This window comes from Lolium rigidum, chromosome 3 (genome assembly GCF_022539505.1).
Source record: "Lolium rigidum isolate FL_2022 chromosome 3, APGP_CSIRO_Lrig_0.1, whole genome shotgun sequence".
NCBI classification, from domain to species: domain Eukaryota; kingdom Viridiplantae; phylum Streptophyta; class Magnoliopsida; order Poales; family Poaceae; genus Lolium; species Lolium rigidum.
The window spans coordinates 100,852,542-100,873,593 of record NC_061510.1 but is presented as its reverse complement, the minus strand read 5'-3'; the positions used below and the strand labels follow the sequence as shown (position 1 = coordinate 100,873,593).

The 21,052-nt window shown below is 45.0% G+C and overlaps 2 protein-coding genes and 1 pseudogene across 2 annotated transcripts; all 3 read right to left on the bottom strand.

Annotated features, from left to right (window-relative positions):
• Positions 1–1,016: 1,016 nt before the first annotated feature.
• Positions 1,017–1,472, bottom strand: LOC124697884 (17.4 kDa class I heat shock protein-like). Its single transcript, XM_047230415.1, has one exon. The coding sequence runs from the start codon at positions 1,470–1,472 to the stop codon at positions 1,017–1,019; it is 456 nt and encodes a 151-aa protein (XP_047086371.1).
• Positions 1,473–14,379: 12,907 nt separating this feature from the next.
• On the bottom strand, positions 14,380–15,949 carry LOC124697883 (annotated as a pseudogene).
• Positions 15,950–16,629: 680 nt separating this feature from the next.
• On the bottom strand, positions 16,630–17,177 carry LOC124697882 (17.9 kDa class I heat shock protein-like). The gene has a single exon (XM_047230414.1). The coding sequence runs from the start codon at positions 17,113–17,115 to the stop codon at positions 16,630–16,632; it is 486 nt and encodes a 161-aa protein (XP_047086370.1). The 5' UTR covers positions 17,116–17,177.
• Positions 17,178–21,052: the final 3,875 nt, after the last annotated feature.

Genomic DNA, 21,052 nt, shown 5'->3' with positions numbered 1-21,052 from the left:
GTTTAACATTTTTAAATTTGTTTAAAAGCATTTGAAATAAAAGGTGCATATCCATTCGAGTGTAGAACACCCTGTCGGGTAAAACTAACCTAACATAAATATTTTTTCTACAAAACCATTAACACTAGAGAGAAACGAGCATCTGATAATAACTATTCCTAACATTCCACATTTAAAGAAGAAAGGAACTATTTTTTTATTTGGGCGTGACTAGTTTTTTAGTCTACGAAGAATTAAATTAGTTCTTAGTAGAATAAAATTATCAAATTTTAGTTGTAACCCATGTTGTAATTTATCATTAGCATGGATCACGGAACAAATCTAACGTTTTGTAGGTAGTTTTGTAGTTGCAGTCTCAATTATAACAAAAAATCTCAGTTCTAACTTAACTTATAACTTAAATACGTAAATCACGATGCAAATATAATGCTGAGCACTAACTTAGTTCTACTGAAACAGGACCCCCCCTCGGCGTCTTGATTTTTGTGGATTTTTACAGAAACAGGACCCCCCCTCGGCGTCTTGAACTTGCAGTTTATGTTCGAAACCGTGGAGCGAAGCACAAACGTTCTGCTGCTCACGACTCAAGACGGCCTTTTGCTGGGGATATAAAAATAATGGACAGCATCCGTCGCAGAGGGAAACTCGGCCGAAATATGGTTGTTTTTCGATAGTAAATAACTGAAGATTAAATAGGCACAAACAGAGCAATAAAACACAAACACTTTAAACGATGCTTCTCTGCCAAACATAGCACAGTATACGTGATACAAAGCTCATTATGCTCACATTTTGGAAAGAGGCAAAGGAAATCTCATCGGGCTCACACGCAAAGCAGCGCCTACAGTCTACGGCACACCGAACTATCAGCTAGGACCAAAGATGCAGTTTTACACAGCGAGCCCAACCTTGCACGCAAACTCAACACCAGCAGAAGTGCAGAACACACACCGCAGCGCCCACATCAGAGCTGATTTTATTTAGGCTGTGAGCAGAGAGCAGCTAAGCCGGAGTCTCTAGCCGGTGATCTGGACGGGCTTGGCGTCGGGCTTCTTGGCCTCCTCCTTGGGCACGGTCACGGTGAGCACGCCGTTCTCCATGGACGCCTTGATCTGCTCCGTCTTGGCGTTGTCCGGGAGCCTGAACCTGCGCAGGAACTTGCCGTTGCTGCGCTCCACGCGGTGCCAGGTGTCCGACTTCTCCTCCTGCTCCTTGTTCCGCTCGCCGCTGATCTGCAGCACGTTGCCGTCGTCGACCTCCACCTTCACCTCCTCCTTCTTCAGCCCCGGCACGTCTGCCTTGAAAACGTGAGCCTCGGGCGTCTCCTTCCAGTCGATCCGCGCGCCGGCGAAGGCCGCAGTGTCGGAGCTGGCGCGAGGGAAGATGCTGCCGCTGCCGGAACCGAAGGGAAATGGGTCCCAGAGATCAAGAGAGAAGGGGTCGAACACGTCGGCGCGGCGAATCAGCGACATCGTCGGCGGGTTGGCGGTAAACTGCTGAATGTTCAGTGAAGTGATTGTTGTTTAGGACGATCGATCAAGAAGCTGGCTTTCGTTGTTGCTTGTCTTGGACATGTATCGATGCAGGATAGGATGATTTATAGGGGCGGACGTGCAATGAGGACGAGGTTCTTGAGAGTTCTCGCTTCTTCGGCCACCTACCCGTAGAAGCTAGATTTGTTTAGCTGGGCCGGGAAGGCTAGACCCTGCGGAATGATTTGTGTAACCCAGTAGCAAAACTTTACGGCAAATATCCAGAAAAAACGTGTAAACTCTCGAAGCCCAATAGCACAATCTGGAGTCCTCGAGAACCCACGGCCGCTCCCTATAAAATAACACATTTCGCTTATGGTATAAACGGCAGATCAGTAGATGTGCATAGTTCCCCCTCAAAAAAAAAGTAGATGTGCATAGTTTTAAATTTATAGAATAGAAATAATACTTGAGTTGAATTTCATCAAAAATCAACGTTGAATCAGTTTTTGTTATTGGGCTAGTTTTAAGTTAGAGTACATTTCCTTGAGAGAAAGTTAGACTACTTTAAATAGTGATGATATACTACATCATATATGTCCATCCTCATATGGAAACTATTTTTTCATTTTGGTTTCTCCTTCTGTTAGTTCCTGAGTGGCTAGTAGCACATTTTATATTTGACCGATTGATCATAATTACTATATAGATGATGCATGTGTTTCCAGTCGACTTGAGTGGCTCGTAGCACACACACTTCTCTCAAAACTCAACAGGGGCATAGAGCATCACCAATTCTTAATTATAGATATACAATAGTTGTAAGAATATGTATAGAAGACAGCACACCAACCATAATTCCATATATTTATTAATAAATTGAGATTAATCAATGAGTATAACCCATTTCTAACTTATAATTCAAAACTTCGAATGACGTGTCATGGATGTATAAACTACATGACACCTAGCTTGTCAGCATCATTTAGGAACTAATCATGGATCATCCAAAAGACTTACTTCAATGTTACGTAATAAAATATATAACATGTTAAGCTAGGAATTTTTAGTTGATGTTATTGACTTTATATGCTTGATGGCGTGTATTTCACACGTTCGTTGGGCAACCCCAAGAGGAAGGTATGATGCGCACAGCAGCAAGTTTTCCCTCAGAAAGAAACCAAGGTTTATCGAACCAGGAGGAGCCAAGAAGCACGTTGAAGGTTGATGGCGGCGGGATGTAGTGCGGCGCAACACCGGAGATTCCGGCGCCAACGTGGAACCCGCACAACACAACCAAAGTACTTTGCCCCAACGAAACAAGTGAGGTTGTCAATCTCACCGGCTTGCTGTAACAAAGGATTAACCGTATTGTGTGGAAGATGATTGTTTGCAGAGAAAATAGTAAAACAAGTATTGCAAGCAGATTTGTATTTCAAGTATTAAAGAATGGACCGGGGTCCACAGCTCACTAGAGGTGTCTCTCCCATAAGATAAAAGCATGTTGGGTGAACAAATTACAGTCGGGCAATTGACAAATAGAGAGGGCATAACAATGCACATACATGACATGATAAGTATAGTGAGATTTAATTGGGCATTACGACAAAGTACATAGACCGCCATCCAACCGCATCTATGCCTAAAAAGTCCACCTTCGAGGTTATCATCCGAACCCCTCCAGCATTAAGTTGCAAAGCAACGTACAATTGGATTAAGTATGGTGCGTAATGTAATCAACAACTACATCCTCGGACATAGCGCCAATGTTTTATCCCTAGTGGCAACAAGACAACACAACCTTAGAACTTTCTGTCACTCGTCCTGGTGTCAATGCAGCATGAACCCACTATCGAGCATAAATACTCCCTCTTGGAGTTAAAAGTAAAAACTTGGCCGCAGCCTCTACTAGAAACGGAGAGCATGCAAGATCATAAACAACACATATGTAATAACTTGATAATTAACATGACATGGTATTCTCTATCCATCGGATCCCGACAAACACAACATATAGAATTACGGATAGATGATCTTGATCATGTTAGGCAGCTCACAAGATCCAACAATGAAGCACAATGAGGAGAAGACAACCATCTAGCTACCGCTATGGACCCATAGTCCAGGGGTGAACTACTCACTCATCACTCCGGAGGCGACCATGGCGGTGTAGAGTCCTCCGGGAGATGATTCCCCTCTCCGGCAGGGTGCCGGAGGCGATCTCCCGGATCCCCCGAGATGGGATCGGCGGCGGCGGCGTCTCAGCAAGGTTTTCCGTATCGTGGCTCTCGGCATCGGGGGTTTCGTCACGGAGACTTTTTATAGGCGGAAGGGCAGGTCAAGAGGCGGCACGGGGGCCCCACACCACAGGGCCGCGCGGCCAAGGGGGCCGCGCCGCCCTATAGTGTGGCCCCTCCGTGGCCCCTCTTCGTCTCTCCTTCGGACTTCCGGAAGCTTCGTGAGAAAATAGGCCCCTGGGCTTTGATTTCGTCCAATTCCGAGAATATTTCCTTACTAGGATTTCTGAAACCAAAAACAGCAGAAAACAAAGAATCGGCACTTCGGCATCTTGTTAATAGGTTAGTTCCGTAAAATGCACGAATATGACATAAAGTGTGCATAAAACATGTAGGTATCATCAATAATATGGCATAGAACATAAGAAATTATCGATACGTCGGAGACGTATCAAGCATCCCCAAGCTTAGTTCTCGCTCGTCCCGAGCGGTAAAACGATAACAAAGATAATTTCTGAAGTGATATGCCATCATAACCTTGATCATACTATTTGTAAACATATGTAGTGGATGCAGCGATCAAAACAATGGTGATGACATGAGTAAACAAGTGAATCATAAAGCAAAGACTTTTCATGAATAGTACTTAAAGACAAGCATCAATAAGTCTTGCATAAGAGTTAACTCATAAAGCAATAAATCAAAGTAAAGGTATTGAAGCAACACAAAGGAAGATTAAGTTTCAGCGGTTGCTTTCAACTTGTAACATGTATATCTCATGGATAATAGTCAACATAGAGTAATATAACAAGTACAATATGCAAGTATGTAGGAATCAATGCACGGTTCACACAAGTGTTTGCTTCTTGAGGTGGAGAGATATAGGTGAACTCGACTCAACATAAAAGTAAAGAGAATGGTCCTTCAAAGAGGAAAGCATCGATTGCTATATTTGTACTAGAGCTTTTATTTTGAAAACATGAAACAATTTTGTCAACGGTAGTAATAAAGCATATGCGTTATGTACATTATATCTTACAAGTTGCAAGTCTCATGCATAGTATACTAATAGTGCCCGCACCTTGTCCTAATTAACTTGGACTACCGGATCTTTGCAATGCACATGTTTTGACCAAGTGTCACAATGGGGTACCTCCATGCCGCCCGTACAAAGGTCTAAGGAGAAAGCTCGCATTTTGGATTTCTCGCTTTTGATTATTCTCAACTTAGACATCCATACCGGGACAACATGGACAACAGATAATGGACTCCTCTTTAATGCATAAGCATGTGGCAACAATTATTATTCTCATATGAGATTGAGGATATATGTCCAAACCGAAACTTCCACCATGAATCATGGCTTTAGTTAGCGGCCCAAAGTTCTTCTCTAACAATATGCATGCTCCAACCATGAAGGTGGTAGATCTCTCTTGCTTCGGACAAGACGGACATGCATAGCAACTCACATGATATCCAACAAAGAATAGTTGATGGCGTCCCCGAAACATGGTTACCGCTCAACAAGCAACTTAATAAGAGATAAAGTGCATAAGTACATATTCAATACTACAATAGTTTTTAAGCTATTTGTCCCATGAGCTATATATTGCAAAGGTGAATGATGGAGTTTTAAAGGTAGCACTCAAGCAATTTACTTTGGAATGGCGGATAAATACCATGTAGTAGGTAGGTATGGTGGACACAAATGGCATAGTGGTTGGCTCAAGTATTTTGGATGCATGAGAAGTATTCCCTCTCGATACAAGGTTTAGGCTAGCAAGGTTATTTGAAACAAACACAAGGATGAACGGTACAGCAAAACTCACATAAAAGACATATGGTAACATTATAAGACTCCATACCGTCTTCCTTGTTGTTCAAAACTCAATACTAGATGTTATCTAGACTCTAGAGAAACCAAATATGCAAACCAAATTAGCAAGCTCTAAGTATTTCTTCATTAATGGGTGCAAAGTATATGATGCAAGAGCTTAAACATGAGCACAACAATTGCCAAGTATCAAATTATCCAAGACATTTTAGAGTTACTACATGTATCATTTTCCAATTCCAACCATATAACAATTTAACGAAGGAGAAACTTCGCCATGAATACTATGAGTAGAGCCTAAGGACATATTTGTCCATATGCAACAGCGGAGCGTGTCTCTCTCCCATAAAGTGAATGCTAGGATCCATTTTATTCAAACAAAACAAAAAAACAAAAACAAACCGACGCTCCAAGCAAAGTACATAAGATGTGGCCGAATAAAAATATAGTTTCAGTGGGAGGAACCCGATAATGTTGTCGATGAAGAAGGGGATGCCTTGGGCATCCCCAAGCTTAGACGCTTGAGTCTTCTTAATATATGCAGGGGTGAACCACCGGGGCATTCCCAAGCTTAGAGCTTTCACTCTCCTTAATCATATTGCATCATACTCCTCTCTTGATCCTTGAAAACTTCCTCCACACCAAACTCGAAACAACTCATTAGAGGGTTAGTGCATAATAAAAATTCACATGTTCAGAGGTGACACAATCATTCTTAACACTTCTGGACATTGCATAAAGCTACCGGACATTAATGGATCAAAGAAATTCATCCAACATAGCAAAAGAGGCAATGCGAAATAAAAGACAGAATCTGTCAAAACAGAACAGTCCGTAAAGATGGATTTTATTAGGCCACCAGACTTGCTCAAACGAAAATTCTCAAATTGAATGAAAGTTGCGTACATATCTGAGGATCATGCTCGTAAATTGGCGTAATTTTCTGAGCTACCTACCGGGAGATAGACCCAGATTCGTGACAGCAAAGAAATCTGGAACTGCGCAGGAATCCAAATCTAGTACTTACTTTTCTATCAAAGACTTTACTTGGCACAACAAAACATAAAACTAAGATAAGGAGAGGTTGCTACAGTAGTAAACAACTTCCAAGACACAAATATAAAACAAAAATACTGGAGTAAAAACATGGGTTGTCTCCCATAAGCGCTTTTCTTTAACGCCGCGGGGTGAAGCATTGACATTACCTTGGGCTTTACCCTTACCTTTCTTATCCTTACTCTTTGGCTTAGGGAATATATGACTACCCCCGGGTGTAGAGGTGAATTTTATGGTGCCTTCTCTCACGTCTATGACCGCTCCCAATAATTTCAGCAGGGATCTTCCGAGTGTGATTTGTCCTGTTCCTGCGCATTCAATGACAAGGTAATCAACGGATATTGTTATCCCAAGAATGGTTGTATGCACACCCGCAGCTATCCCTTTTGGAATTATAACAGAGTTATCAATAAGAGTTATTCCTTCTCCCCCTTCAAGTGAATTCCCAAAGTTTCAAAGATTTATGAATCCCCTTAGGCATTAGGCAAAATTCAGTCATAATATCACAACTAGCACGAAGAGTTTGGTTACCTATGACAATTTTAATAGTAGGTTTCCACAATGAAGGTTCAGAGTTCACTAAAACTTGATCAAGACGGTTACGAATGTATCCATAATTTTCATTTAAGCGAGATGCACTTGTCTCAAGAGTATTTAATCTATTATGAATGCTGATAAGGGCTGAATCAAAATTATTAGATGAATCATGTGATGCAACCAACTTATTTATGGCATTAAAAGCTTGATCCCCATTACAATGGAGGAAATCTCCTCCCACTAGAGCATCCAAGGCATATCTATAGCGAATCATAAGACCAAAATAAAAATTACTAAGGAGCAAACTTAGAGTCATTTGAGGTTCAGTTTTGCAATAAGAAGTAAAAATTCTAGACCAAGCATCCTTAAAACTCTCCTCATCCCCTTGTTTAAAAGTGAAGACTAATTCTTCGAGCGAAGAAGTAACAAGTTCGTAGCTAGACATGGTAACAAAAGTAACTAATTTTTTTTTTGTATTTTTAATATAGAGTGCAAGACAATAAAGCAAACTAAATAAAGTAAATGCAAGTAAACTAATTTTTTTGTGTTTTGATATAATGCAGCAAACAAAGTAGTAAATAAAATAAAGCAAGACAAAAACAAAGTAAAGAGATTGAGAAGTGGAGACTCCCCTTGCAGCGTGTCTTGATCTCCCCGGCAACGGCGCCGTAAAAGAGCTTGATGGCGTGTATTTCACACGTTCGTTGGGCAACCCCAAGAGGAAGGTATGATGCGCACAGCAGCAAGTTTTCCCTCGAAAGAAACCAAGGTTTATCGAACCAGGAGGAGCCAAGAAGCACGTTGAAGGTTGATGGCGGCGGGATGTAGTGCGGCGCAACACCGGAGATTCCGGCGCCAACGTGGAACCCGCACAACACAACCAAAGTACTTTGCCCCAACGAAACAGCTGAGGTTGTCAATCTCACCGGCTTGCTGTAACAAAGGATTAACCGTATTGTGTGGAAGATGATTGTTTGCAGAGAAAATAGTAAAACAAGTATTGCAAGCAGATTTGTATTTCAAGTATTAAAGAATGGACCGGGGTCCACAGCTCACTAGAGGTGTCTCTCCCATAAGATAAAAGCATGTTGGGTGAACAAATTACAGATCGGGCAATTGACAAATAGAGAGGGCATAACAATGCACATACATGACATGATAAGTGTAGTGAGATTTAATTGGGCATTACGACAAAGTACATAGACCGCCATCCAACCGCATCTATGCCTAAAAAGTCCACCTTCAGTGTTATCATCCGAACCCCTCCAAGCATTAAGTTGCAAAGCAACAGTACAATTGCATTAAGTATGGTGCGTAATGTAATCAACAACTACATCCTCTGGACATAGCGCCAATGTTTTATCCCTAGTGGCAACAAGACAACACAACCTTAGAACTTTCTCGTCACTCGTCCTGGTGTCAATGCAGCATGAACCCACTATCGAGCATAAATACTCCCTCTTGGAGTTAAAAGTAAAAACTTGGCCGGAGCCTCTACTAGAAACGGAGAGCATGCAAGATCATAAACAACACATATGTAATAACTTGATAATTAACATGACATGGTATTCTCTATCCATCGGATCCCGACAAACACAACATATAGAATTACAGATAGATGATCTTGATCATGTTAGGCAGCTCACAAGATCCAACAATGAAGCACAATGAGGAGAAGACAACCATCTAGCTACCGCTATGGACCCATAGTCCAGGGGTGAACTACTCACTCATCACTCCGGAGGCGACCATGGCGGTGTAGAGTCCTCCGGGAGATGATTCCCCTCTCCGGCAGGGTGCCGGAGGCGATCTCCTCGGATCCCCCGAGATGGGATCGGCGGCGGCGGCGTCTCGGCAAGGTTTTCCGTATCGTGGCTCTCGGACCGGGGGTTTCGTCACGGAGACTTTTTATAGGCGGAAGGGCAGGTCAAGAGGCGGCACGGGGCCCCACACCACAGGGCCGCGCGGCCAAGGGGGCCGCGCCGCCCTATAGTGTGGCCCCTCCGTGGCCCCTCTTCGTCTCTCCTTCGGACTTCCGGAAGCTTCGTGAGAAAATAGGCCCCCGGGCTATGATTTCGTCCAATTCCGAGAATATTTCCTTACTAGGATTTCTGAAACCAAAAACAGCTAGAAACAAAGAATCGGCACTTCGGCATCTTGTTAATAGGTTAGTTCCAGAAAATGCACGAATATGACATAAAGTGTGCATAAAATATGTAGGTATCATCAATAATATGGCATAGAACATAAGAAATTATCGATACGTCGGAGACGTATCAATGCTCTCTAAGCATAATCAAATATTAGAAAATAAGCAGCAAAGTACCATCCAGGCCGCAACATAATTGAAGCAATACCGAAGAATGGAATCTCCTATGTATGACATAACATTTTAAAAGGTGTCAAACTTCTAAAGAAAGGCATGATATGGTGGGTTGGAGATGGAAGAAACATAAACATATGGTCAGATCCTTGGCAACCGAGTGGCATTACCAGAAGAGTAACGTGTCAGAGAGAGGAAGGCAAGTAATCTCAAGGGTAGCAGAACTCATTGATCCAGTATCAAATTCTTGGGACATCCGCCTGGTGCAACAAACCTTTAATGCTGAAGATGCTAAGATAATATTACAAATCCCCATCCAAGATCACACAAACGATTCTATCGCCTGACATTTTGATAAGAAGGGTAATTTTTCAGTGAAATCAGCCTACAAGGTGGCCCTGAATAGAATCAAATTATGAGCAGACATCTAGTGCAGCAAGTAATGGTGAAATTGCAGGTTTTGTTTGGAAGAAGCTTTGGACCCTACCCTTACCTAGTAAGATACTTCACTTTTTATGGCGTATGGCAACATACAGTTTACCTCTAAAACTGAAACTAAAATGTAGAGGCATGGAAGTGGATACTAGATGTCCTATTTGTTTCAGGTTTGATGAAGACGGAGGACATTGCTTCCTTAAATGCAAAACGGTGAGGAAAATATGGTGCTCAGATCAACTTGAGCATATAAGAGTTAAATTACTACTCTGCGCCGACCCGCTTAATCTGTTTGAAGAAGTTTTCCGTTTGAGTGAACAAGAAAGCATAAAGTTGTGTATCCTTTTTTAGTTGGTTTGGCATGAGAGAAATAAAGCCAATGTTGGCGATACAATCAGATCCCCGAATGATATATCATCATCTATTAACTACCATGTCCATGAATACAGGAATCTCAAGAAGCAAAGGATGACCCAAAAGAAGGTTTCCATCCAAAAATGGTCTCCTCCTCCAAGTGAGCTCAAAATAAATACAGATAGTGCCTTTCATGAATCATCAAATTCAGGTGGTTGGGGTTTTACTGTAAGAGATGATCGTGGTGTGCTTATTTCTCGCAGTGCGGGAAACCTGGAACATCTATCTGACGCCCTCCATGCAGAAGCATTAGCACTGCTATATACACTAAACATATCTGCTCAGATGGGATGCACACGAGTTATCTTGGAGATGGACTCCAGGATATTGAAGCAAGCCATTTCAAGCGATGAGTATAAACTGGCACCATTTGGGGATATAAAATTACAGCTGAAAGTTGGCTTTACTGATGTAAAACTTAATGTATGTTCAAGGTCATGTAACAATGCAGCACACACACTTGCTGCACATGGAGCCTCCATGGGAAATGGTATTTATGAAACTTGGCTAGGCCATTTCCCCGACTTTGTAATGAACACTGTAGCTGACGATTTAGTCAGCATGTCTGTGTAATGAAATAAAAATTGTGTCTTAAAAAAAAAGCATAAATTGGTTGAGCGTTCGCGTGTGTGTCGACATGTCACATGTATTTTCCTGTTTATGAACCTCGAAAACAAAAACGATTGAGTATTCTTTTTTTATCATCACCTAACCAAAAGGAAACAAATGAAACACCAAGAAACTTAGATTAGGCAACAAATGAAACAAGATGCTAGAAGCCATAGCTAGGACTCGAGAATAGGAAGTAATTACGTGGCATTGAGTCTTATGCAACTGAAAATAGTAAAAAATAATATTTTGTTTAACATGAACAAAGTGATTAGCAAGGTGATGTCAATTTGGACGTGGCCTTTTCTTATTTTTATGTTTATGGATCACATGCGTAGTAATAATAATAATAATAATAATAATAATAATAATAATAATAATTAATGTGTAGTAGTATTCAAATGGATGTTCGAGTTCACGGCCAAAAAAAAAATGGAGATTGAACTACAATACACGTACTAGTCCATGGCCCTAGTAAAAAAAAAAAAGCACAACTAGGTGCAGGGGGCCACTGCGCGAGAGGACTAGTAAGCGCAGGGCTCGTGGGGATGCACTAAAATGTCCGCACACAGAAGATGTGGTGGGAGAGATTGGCATACGAGTGAGTTGTGGGTATGGTTGGACATAAAGCTCAAAGCTTGGTGAGATTAATGAACACTCATTTGGTTAAATCGTTTAGCTAGGGTCGTTTTACTAACAAACCGAGCTAAACATCACTTTTTTCTCTTTAACGCTAACAAGCTAAACAAGCAAACTTGTGAATCTAGCGAGCTACTTGGTAAGCTCGTTAATTTGGAGCACATCTTACTGAGCCAGTTAAAATAGAACACTCTGTACTAAGCCTAGCCTAAACCGCCCTTATGGGGTATAGGAGCGACCAAGCACAAGCGAAATTACTGTAACCTTTCCCTAAATCTTCGTGTCGTAGATTTCTCGAAGTCATGCATGCGGTGGCGACGCATATGATCTGCGTTGAACTTCTTAGAGCAAGTACAATAAATCCTAGTCAGCTGGCTATAAGGATTAAAATAGTATATTTGTGTCTAGTTGGAGGAGAGAGAAGAGGAGAGAGAATGTAAGTGGGCTCTTAGAACAAGTATAATAAGTCCTAGTCAGCTGGCTATAAGGGTTAAAATAATATATTCATACTTAGTTGGAGGAGAGAGAGGGGGAGAGAGAAGAGGAGTGGGCTCTCATGCAAGAGCCAGCTCTAGCACGTGCTCCTAGGCATTCTGTGAGAGTGAAATGTGGGCCATTCATTGATAAAATAGTACATGATTATAGCTCACTATTATACATGTTGGCTCTATGTTAGCTACAAATGACATGGCACATGACTTATAGCCAGCAGCTGGCTATACTATTAAACTTGCTCGAGCTAGCTCTAGCACGTGCTCCTAGGCAAGTTGTGTGAATAAAAGGTGGGTCCTCCATTGAAAAAGTAGTACATCTTTATAGCCAACTATTGTACTTGTTGGCTATGTGTTGGCTATAGATGACATGACATCTTGCTTATAGCCAACAACCGGCTATACTATTGGAGTTGCTCTTAACGAGCTTAGTGAGCAGCTCGTGAGCATATATTGAACCGGGCCAATCGTTATTTTTAGCCATCAAGTATAACGAGCCTAATGATCCGAGCCTTAACAATCACAAGCCTTAATGGATCAAGTATTAATGAGCCAAGTCTTAATGAGACGAGCTGCTTGTTAGTCCGGCCCTAGTCGTGGACGGGAGTCACGAAGGGCAACTTGTTCACGCATAGTCTTCCATCTCATAGAAGTTATTCATGGAAGTTACAATAGAAATTCAAGAAATTGATATTGAGCATTTGTGAGTACATTGAAAGTATTCAACATGGCATAAATGAAGAAACTAGCCTAGCCCATTTTTCGTAGATTCACCTGTAGCTCCATATGAAAGTGTATCCTCACAATTATTTTGGTACTACAAATGTTTGTTTTATGGTGGTACAGTTTATTTAGTTATGTTATACATAGATGTCTCTTTTTTTGCGGGTATAGATGTCTCTTCTTTATATGTAGAGAAATTTGTATGTGTGGTCATGCGATAGTTTTCTTTTCTTTCATATATGGAGTATCATGGCAACTTTTGTGTGTGTCTTTGTGGATTAATTAAAGTTCCATTCTGCAAACCTTTGTGTTCTCAAAAAAAGACAGCCGCCGCCTCTCCAAAACCCTAGCCGCCTCCACTTCATTCTCCTCCATAGATCGGTTCCCCCTCCTCCGGTCGGCTTCGCCGGTGTCGGGAGGAGTGGCGAACCCGATCTATGCGTGGAGTTTCCAATAAAAGTAATGTTTTCAGTTGATTATGTTAGGATTTTGGTAGTCGTCTTCTTGTTGGTGTCCCCTCAATGGAGATGGCATCATCTGCAATAAGTGATCTTCGGGCTTTCGTTCGACGACGAGATCTCCTTGCCGACATCAATGGTGGTGTTGAAAGATTACAATCCTCTAGGTATGAGACTTCAGATCTTGCTTCGCCAGATTGATTTTGGATCTTCTGTCGTTTTGCCGCGAGGAGCATTATCCTTGCAGTTTGTGTCCCAGTTGTTACGTCCTCGACAATAGTGCTTCGTATTCTCGGCTCTCCATCGACATCGACAAGGCTATTCGGTTGTTATTCCCTGACATACTGGTGTTGGTACTCTTGCCGATGTTGAATGACTGCTTTAATGGTTGCGCGCGTGCACGCGCAGCCTTGGCATTGCGGCTCAAATTAAAATTATGGAAGAACCTTCATCGGTATTTACAGGTCTATGGTTCATTATCTATCTTTGGCTGCATTCAGAAGAGTACAAGATTATGTTCTGGAAGAACGCAAAATTTGAAGACCTCTTGTTGGAGTCAGCTCGTGTATCTCTACCATGTACTATTTGTTACTATGAATATATGTGGTATCGATTGTAAAAAATATATTTAAAGTTCCATTCTATATATGATCATAGTCCTAAATATGCACTATGTTTTTTTAATGTTTTCATCAACACTACGTGGGTTGATTGATGGTTTCTTGTCCTACAACAGTATAAACACCTTTCTTCGGTTCATCTTATCATAGGCAACTATCAATTTTGAAAGAAATACAAATCACATTTACCAGTTGTAGCATTTTATAGAAAACAATCCAGATGTAACCAATGATTTATCCCAAGAACCCGCAAAATATTAATTTCAAAATTTTGTATTCCACCTACACAAAAATGACATAGCTTGTCGATCTACGTATGACTTTCAAATCTTCAAGTTTTATTAGATTTTGTCATTTTTGTGTAGTGAACAATAAAAGAATTTCGTATTGTGACTTTTCATATTTACTATGCCTAGATTCGTTTTCAGAATTTTTTAAAACTTATAAATATAATTTTAGTTATGTTTTTAAAACAAAAAGATCACTGAATGTCGAGAGGCAAATACACTTTCTGCAGAATAGTTCAACCTCCCGGTCCGCATATAGCCGAAACAGAACAATAAATATCCTTGAAGCAGAGCAGAAACTCACGGTGCTTGCTCACAGTCACCGATCACACAATGTTATGCTCGGCAAGCTACATCAGTACATCACCCGTGTATCCACGGCTCGAGCGGCAGCAAGAATCTCACCGATCAAACGCTGCAACGCAGTACTATCCGAGACAACACCGAGGTGAGACATATTAGCGATCCTGACGGACTTGTAGTACTCCTGCATCGGATCTCCACCGATCACCTCGTCAAGCGCCAGTATGCTCGCCAAGTTCACCACCCCGTCGCCGTCTCCGTACACCACCTCGGGGGCGTTCCCGCGGCCGTCCCGGAACACCAGCCTCTCTCATCTCTGGCGTCGGCACGCCGCCGCCATTGACGCACGTGACGGGCACCACCGGCGCTCCGAGGTTCAGTGCCACGGGAAGCGCCCGCGTCTCGTAGAGCTGCACCGAGTACGGCGGCAGCCCGGCCGCCGCCAGAAACGCCGGCATGTCGCCCGCGGCGTAGCTCCTGTTTCGCGTGACTACCAGCGGCGTGTCGTCGCGGAATGCTATGGGAGACGGCAGCGCCGTGAACGTTCTGGCGAAGGTCCTGCCCACGCTCGGCAGCGACAGGACGTCGGCCGGCGACGGCGAGGACACGGATGAGCTGGAGGAGGTAATGCTGGCAGCGAGGCCCTGCATTGACAAGACGAACCCGCCGGCGCCCGTGGAGGCCATGACGAAGTGCTTGACGAACCTCCTGCGCCAGGGTAGCGGGCTCCATCTGAGGAAGTCCAGGGCGAAGTAGCCGCCCTGGCTGTGCGAGACGAGGATGACAGGCTTGCCCCCGTTCGCCCTGCTCGCGCGCTCCACGAGCGCCCTGAGGCGCCGCCGGAATAGAGAGAGCTCCCTGTTCGTCTTCCCAGCTGCGGCCGGCGCATGCCGGAAGTCGTACGGAGCGCCGAAGAGGGTCTCGCCGTCGCGGTATCCCTCTCGCTCCAACGCCTCCACCAGCTTCCCCATGCAGAGCAACCTGGCCAACGAAACCTTTAACAAAATCGACCGGTGTGATGAACTGAATTGGAGTGCCCTGCTTTGCATTAGTTGTTGTGATGAACTGACAACATGAGAGGTTAATTAGCTTGTGATAATTACTTGTCGGCACGGTCGTCGGCGAGGAAGCCGCGGGTGGAGCCGAAGGAGAAGGCGCGGGTCTCAACGCCCGGCGCGTTGCCGTAGTCACCGGCGGCGTGGTCATAGACCATGCGGAGCTGGTCGGCGAAGCAGGGAACTTCAGCATCAGGAGCGGTGATGTTCTTCCATAGCAGTGACCACCGGCCATCGCCCTTCCGCGCCGCGCAGAACGCCGACGGCGGCTCGTAGGCGTCGGTGAGGCGGACCTCGATCTGGCTGCAGGTGTTACCCGGCAGCAGCACGACAGGGTGGACGTCCAAGGCGTGGTCGACGACGTTCAGTGGATCGCAAGGTGGCGGTGTGGCCGACTCGGAAGAATATGGAAAGGGTGAGCAGGAACCGTGGCCACCATCGGAGCTTTGTGGCCATGGAGAAAGATCTGCTGCTGGTTTCGGTCGACAAGGGAAGATAGAACGGATAGTGCGCAGCAGGGTTCGAGTGGTTGGCACTTGGTAGCAGCGCGTTAGTGTACAACACAAATATTTCAATTTTTAAAAAAGTTTTGGCTCGAATACTGATCTTTGGTTCAGAAAACAGAATTCATGTATATTCATTACTAGCATAAACATCCCGCGAGATTGCATTACATATTTATAGCGAAAGAAACTCTGAACTTGCTGCCATATATCACATTTATTTTCTACTAGAATTCTGGAAAAGCCCATAGAACGGATTCGCCCAGTGTAGCGACAATTTGAAGGCAGAGTTCTAAACGTTAGCTGCCACGCTAGAACAGAGTATCAGAATTCCTGTGCTGTGAACAGCTAGAATGGCATCATGGAGACTGGAAATCTATAGAAGTTCAACCGAGAGTCAGAAACCAAGTTGAAAACTCTTAAGCTAAAAGAGGGACGACGACTCACTCGTTAGATCAAGCTTAACCAGCACAGAAGATGATTACAACACTTCACTTCAGAGTTCAGACTCGAACAGGAACGACTCAACACATTCGACAGTCAACACACACCCAAATCCACTCATTACAGGACCAGGAACGACTCAAACGCATCCATCCAAGCGGATAACTGAACATCTAGCTTCAGATCAGCCTAGCCAGAGATCTGGACGGCCTTGACCTCGGGCTTCTTGGCCTCCTCCTTGGGCACGGTGACGGTGAGCACGCCGTTTTCCATGGACGCCTTGATTTGCTCCGCATTGGCGTTGTCTGGGAGCCGGAACCGGCGCAGGAACCTGCCGCTGCTGCGCTCGACGCGGTGCCAGGTGTCGGACTTCTCCTCCTGCTCCTTTTTCCGCTCGCCGCTGATCTGGAGCACGTTCCCGTCCTCCACCTCCACCTTGACCTCCTCCTTCTTCAGCCCGGGCACGTCCGCCTTGAACACGTGCGCCTCCGGCGTCTCCTTCCAGTCGATGCGCGCGCCGGCGAAGGCCGCGGTCTCAGAGGAGGTGCGCGGGAATGAAGGGAAGAGGCTGCCCCCGCCGCTGCTGCTGCCGGAGCCGAAGGGGAAGCCGTCGAAGGGGTCGAAGAGGTCGAGAGAGAAGGGGTCGAACACGTTGCTGCGGCGGATCATCGACATGGTTTCTCGATTCGGGGGCAAGGACAGAGCGAAGATTGGGAAAGCTCAGGGATGCTTCGGAAGCGATTTGTGTACCAGCTCAACAAGGGTTGCGATTGATTTTGTTCTGCGCCGTGGCGACGCTGGGAGGCGACAATTTATACGGCGACCCTGGGCCGTTCTCGAATGCAATGGAATCTGGAAGCAGTTAATTTTGCGACGTTTGGCCGATGGCTGGGATGGAATCGGCCCTGGTGCAAACCAGAATCTTCTCGCGCTTTCTTGCCCTTTCTGGACCTGCTGGGTCGGGTCAAAGTGTGGTATGGAGGTCATCTGGATCTCTCTGGGTGCGGTGAAATTAAAGCATCTCCAGCCGGCGTCCCAAAAAATGTTTTCTAAACGGTGATCAATTTAGCGTTTGGGAGAGATGCATTTTCTTCGTATCGTATTGGAGGACGTCGCTCCCCAGTCGCATCCCTAAATAGAATTTGAGATTTTTAAAATTTAAGAAAAACAGTTGAATTCATTTAAACTTCCTATAAATTACATAGATTCGACCCAATTTTGATAAAATTTTAACCTAAACCCTAATCTAGTAGTATTTGCGGCGGCCAGAGAGGTCATAATACTGGTGGAAGTTGTACATGTCGTCGAGGATGACACCCTGCTTGCTCCCCTCGTCGGGTTCGTCGATGGGCTCGCCCTTCACCACGCCGCTTGGCCCAGCTTCGCCGTCATCGGTGAGGTCGACGAGCGGCATCCTAGCGTCGTGGATGGACATGGCGATCGCCGCGTCGAGGTCGCCCCTCCAGGCGTCCTTATCGTTCAGCGACACCATGCACGCCTCGTGCAAGCCAGGGCAGTCCTCGGGGTCGTCGCTGCTGGAGATGAGGTGTTGCTGCCGCTCGTACTCCGCCAACTACGCAGCCTTCGCGGCTTCCTCGTCGTCCTGCTCCTCCTTCACCTCCTGCTTCGGGACGAGGAGGGCGCCACCGGCTTGCCTGTTGTATTGTGATCCAAAATTCATATACTAAAGGGAGGCTAACTTCTGACGAGCGGAGCGAGGCCCGTCGCCGGAGGCTTGGGCCGAAGCGTTGGCACCGCCTATATATACATCTTGTAAGCCGCCGGCTAGGGTTTATCAGATTATAAGATAACCCACGGCGTTTGTAAACACCTCCCGATATAGTGAAGTTTTGCTGGCTGGCGCCCGTGGTTTTTTCCCCTTCTGTGTTGGAAGGGGTTTTCCACGTTAAATCTTGTGTCCCCTGCGTGTGTTCTTGTTTCGTTCTTCGTTATTTGCTTGTCGCTTTTATAACATTGCCTTTGCTGCTACCGCTGTCGAGGGTGCTCCTCGGCAATGCCCACATTGAGGGGCTTAGGGTTGACGGAATCCTGCAGGCTAACACGAGACATCAGATACCAAACAAACGGGGAGAGAGATATTTACCCGGGTTCGGGCCCTCGATGAGGTAAAACCCTTACTTCATGCTTGTCTGATCTTGATTATTGTGAATATCGGGTTACAATAGGGTAGCCGAAGGCTATGAGTAAGAACTCGCCGAGAAGCTAGATTTATGTATGACCTAACTCTCAACTTACGATGTCTATGGCTAGATTGATTATTACCTCGGCAGCCTCTCTCCTGGCCCTTATATTGTGAGTCAGGTCTCAAGAGGTCTGCTCGAGTACGACTATGTTACAAAGAGTGTTATAACTAAACTTTCCTTATTCCTTCGACTCCTTGTCTTGCTCTTCAAGAATCCTTCACGGTGAACCAACATGGCGGCCCACCTTGTTTAGCAGATGATCTTCATGGGCCCCTGGTTAGGCCGTATGAGGTAGTACAATATTAGTTACCTGAAGGGTAATGCCCACATCAGTAGCCCCCGAGTGACTGGCCAAAGCATAGCTTCGGGCGGGGACTAAAGTTGTCTTATGTCGAATGTCCGTTGATCTTGAAATCTTCATTTCTATCGGGTGCGCGACAAGTGCTCCCGATGGGAGTAGCCCCCGAGTCTAGGCACGGGTGCTTGCAACCGTGTGTAGACTCAAGTTGTACTACTCGATTATTTTGCGTCTGCCGATATTTTCTTCGAACTGTCATGGTGATCCGATAACTTTTGTATATCGGGTCTTCGATATCCTTGAGTCAGACCATGCTCGTTGATAGAGTGCAAGGGATGTGAAGCAACGTGCCCAGCTTCAATCGATGTTGGTTAACTACCGAATAGGAAAAACAACGTTACTCTACTCAGGATCAAGTCCCCGGGCATGATCCTGGTTCTCGTAGTTCCTTCGGGTTCATCATTTCTATTGGGTGCGCAACGAGCACTCCCGATGGGAGCAGCCCCCGAGTCTAGGCACGGGTGCTTGCAACTGCGCGTAGACTCAAGTTATCACACTCAAATGTTGTAGATTTCTTCGGATGCTTCTTGAAGAGTTGATACCTTTGATGACATCACCAATGACGTCACTGTTAGGGCAGTTTTGACTGATAAGGTGTGACCCTGACAGGCCCACCCTACTTCTGCGCAGTCAGTTGGGAAATGACTAGTCCTTGCGATTTGACCGAGACGCCTCCTTGATTCCCGCGTGTTGTGGAGGAGATGTTCCTTGGTAAAATAAATATAATGACACGTGGTAACCTAAATGTAGATCCCATTTGTTTTAATTTTTACTTTATAACTGCGGGGGACGAGATCCATTCTTTCCATCTTCTCTTTCTCGTAGCCTTTCTTCCTCGTTCGTTCTCTTCCTGAAAGCCGCCACTCCGCCACCGCTACTCTTAGATTTTCGCCCGGCTAATCTTCTCCGGCGATGGTGAAGAAGAAGAATCCTGCGCCTGCCGCCGATGCCGCGACCAGCGGTGTTGTTGCCAAGGCCGCATCGGGCGCGTCAAAAAAGGGCGCATCTGAGGTCTCCGCTTCAGCTCCTGCGCCGCCTGCTCCGGCGGCTTCCACCGCGGGACCCGTGCCCGGTGATTGGCCTGCTTCTACAACAACAAGGCGCGACGAGAAGAAAGCTCGCAGCCTTGGTCTGATCTCAACCGATGAGGAGAACGTCGTCCTTCCAGGTTCGGCTTCACGCCCTAATCCCCCTGCCGGTTTTACTGTGATGTTCATGTCCTTCTTGTATCGTGAGCTTTCTCTCCCTGCTCACGAGTTTCTCCGGCGTCTCCTTCGTGTATATGATATCCAACTTTGGCAACTGACTCCAAACTCAATCCTTCACCTTTCCATTTTTATCACCCTATGTGAGGCCTTCCTGGGCATTGAGCCTCACTTCGGTTTATTTAATAAGATCTTCTTTGTGAAGCACTATAACAGCAGTAACGGATCCTTTGTCATTGGTGGAGTTGGTTTTGTTGTCTGCAAAGAGGTGAACTACTTCAACTTTCCGATGAGAGAATCGGTTCAAGGATGGAGATTGAAGTGGTTCTATATCGAAGATTCAACAGTGGCTAATATGCAGTTGCCGAAATTTGTCGACGTCCTCGAAGCCGTGCCTAAAAGATCTTGGAAGAATATTCTGTCACCCAAAGAAAAACCGGCAGTCGATAGATTATTCGATAAAGTTCTTCAAATCAAGGAATCCGAGGGCCAAACTATGATGGGCACTGAGATAGCAATTGTTTTCTTGAAACGTCGAATTCAACCAGTCATTTCTAGGGCTTACCCGATGTGGTTGTATTCAGGTTCCATGGATGTAACCAGAGTAAACGTCGCTGAACTGTCCGAAAAAGAGTTACTGGATGAAGTCAGGCGTTTGACCCACTTTAGCCAAGAAGATTCAATCCCACTTTTGTGATATGGATATCCAGGCCTGGTACACTAGGACATCCATTGATATGATAATTAGGTCTAAGGCTGTACCAGTATTTTATCATAGTCTTGTTATTAGGAAATAATAATGTAGCCAGGTCATGTGGTGGGCCAAATTAGGGTTTTAAGTTGTG

Coding starts and splice junctions, on each gene's coding strand:
- LOC124697884 (XM_047230415.1), bottom strand. CDS start 1,472: ATGTCGCTGATTCGCCGCGCCGACGTGTTCGACCCCTTCTCTCTTGAT.
- LOC124697882 (XM_047230414.1), bottom strand. CDS start 17,115: ATGTCGATGATCCGCCGCAGCAACGTGTTCGACCCCTTCTCTCTCGAC.